Here is a 1,169-nt window from a genome sequence, read left to right on the forward strand (position 1 = left end):
CCCCCCCACCTCTCTCCCCTCTCTCCCCCCTCACCATAGCTCTCTCTTTCTCTGCCTTCATCCTCTCGGCCTGAGCCTCCCTCTCCTCCTTGCTGAGTACCCTCGAGGCCTGCAGGATGCGGAAGAACTGGTCGCGGGGGAGGACGATGGACTCTCCGGACGGGTCCTCCGAGGGCACGCTGAAACAACAGACGGTGTTTTATTATTAGATTGCTATGTATTATCAACAACAGACAGTGTTCTATTATTAGATTGCTATGTATTATCAACAACAGACGGTGTTCTATTATTAGATTGCTATGTGTTATCAACAACAGACGGTGTTCTATTATTAGATTGCTATGTGTTATCAACAACAGACGGTTTCTGACTATCAGATTACAATGTATTATCGGTATGGAAGGGAAACAATAAATTCTGGATTGTTCATCTCTTAGTTACCATAATTAACTTGAATTATTTCCCTGCAATTTTACTTACTTGTACTTTCATTTGATCTCACCTCCCTATTCCTTCCTTCCTCTTTTACCACAAGTGATAATTCTTGTCTGTGGGGCCAGAGAGGCCAAACCTCATGCCACTATTTCCTACCTGTATGTGTTGAAAAAATCTACCTCCATCCAGACACACAGTCTTTCCTTTATTTTGCCCACTTGGTGGTTAGTAACAACAATGGCAGTACATCTCATTGCAACAGATAGGAGCCGTCACACATGCCCACAACATGACCTCGCCTACAGCACTATACTTTGACTTTAAAATCAGCAACTTGTTGTAGGTCACATATGATATCATATGGGGTGAATTTCTGACATGAAGGTGGGAGCTCAACATGCCTAGAACCAGGCAGTAGTCGGGTAAATGTTCTGGACATGTGGGGAAAAAATTGAGAGTAGAACCCAGAAAAAACCCAGCCCAGCTAACATAATGTCCATCCCACTGTTTATCTTCACGTCACTGATCATAGATCAAAAAGGAAAGTGTCCCTCGAGAGGGGCTCGTGTCATGTATGTACTACCAGGGGTATATGTCTAGACATGTGTCGTGTGTCATGTGTATAATACTGGGGGTAGACTTCTAGACATGTGTCGTGTGTCATGTGTATAATACTGGGGGTAGACTTCTAGACATGTGTCGTGTGTCATGTGTATAATACTGGGGGTAGACTT

The 1,169-nt window shown here is 43.9% G+C and overlaps 1 protein-coding gene across 1 annotated transcript in view; it reads right to left on the reverse strand.

The window, feature by feature from the left end:
- Nucleotides 1–1,169, reverse strand: part of LOC101850794 (cilia- and flagella-associated protein 45) — a gene marked incomplete in the record, with an annotated part of 18,022 nt that overhangs the window by 10,592 nt on the left and 6,261 nt on the right. Inside the window, 1 exon segment of the mRNA XM_013081126.2 lies at nt 35–179. Within this exon segment, the coding sequence (XP_012936580.1) occupies nt 35–179 (145 nt within the window).

This window comes from Aplysia californica, unplaced genomic scaffold (genome assembly GCF_000002075.1).
Source record: "Aplysia californica isolate F4 #8 unplaced genomic scaffold, AplCal3.0 scaffold00117, whole genome shotgun sequence".
Lineage (NCBI taxonomy): Eukaryota > Metazoa > Mollusca > Gastropoda > Aplysiida > Aplysiidae > Aplysia > Aplysia californica.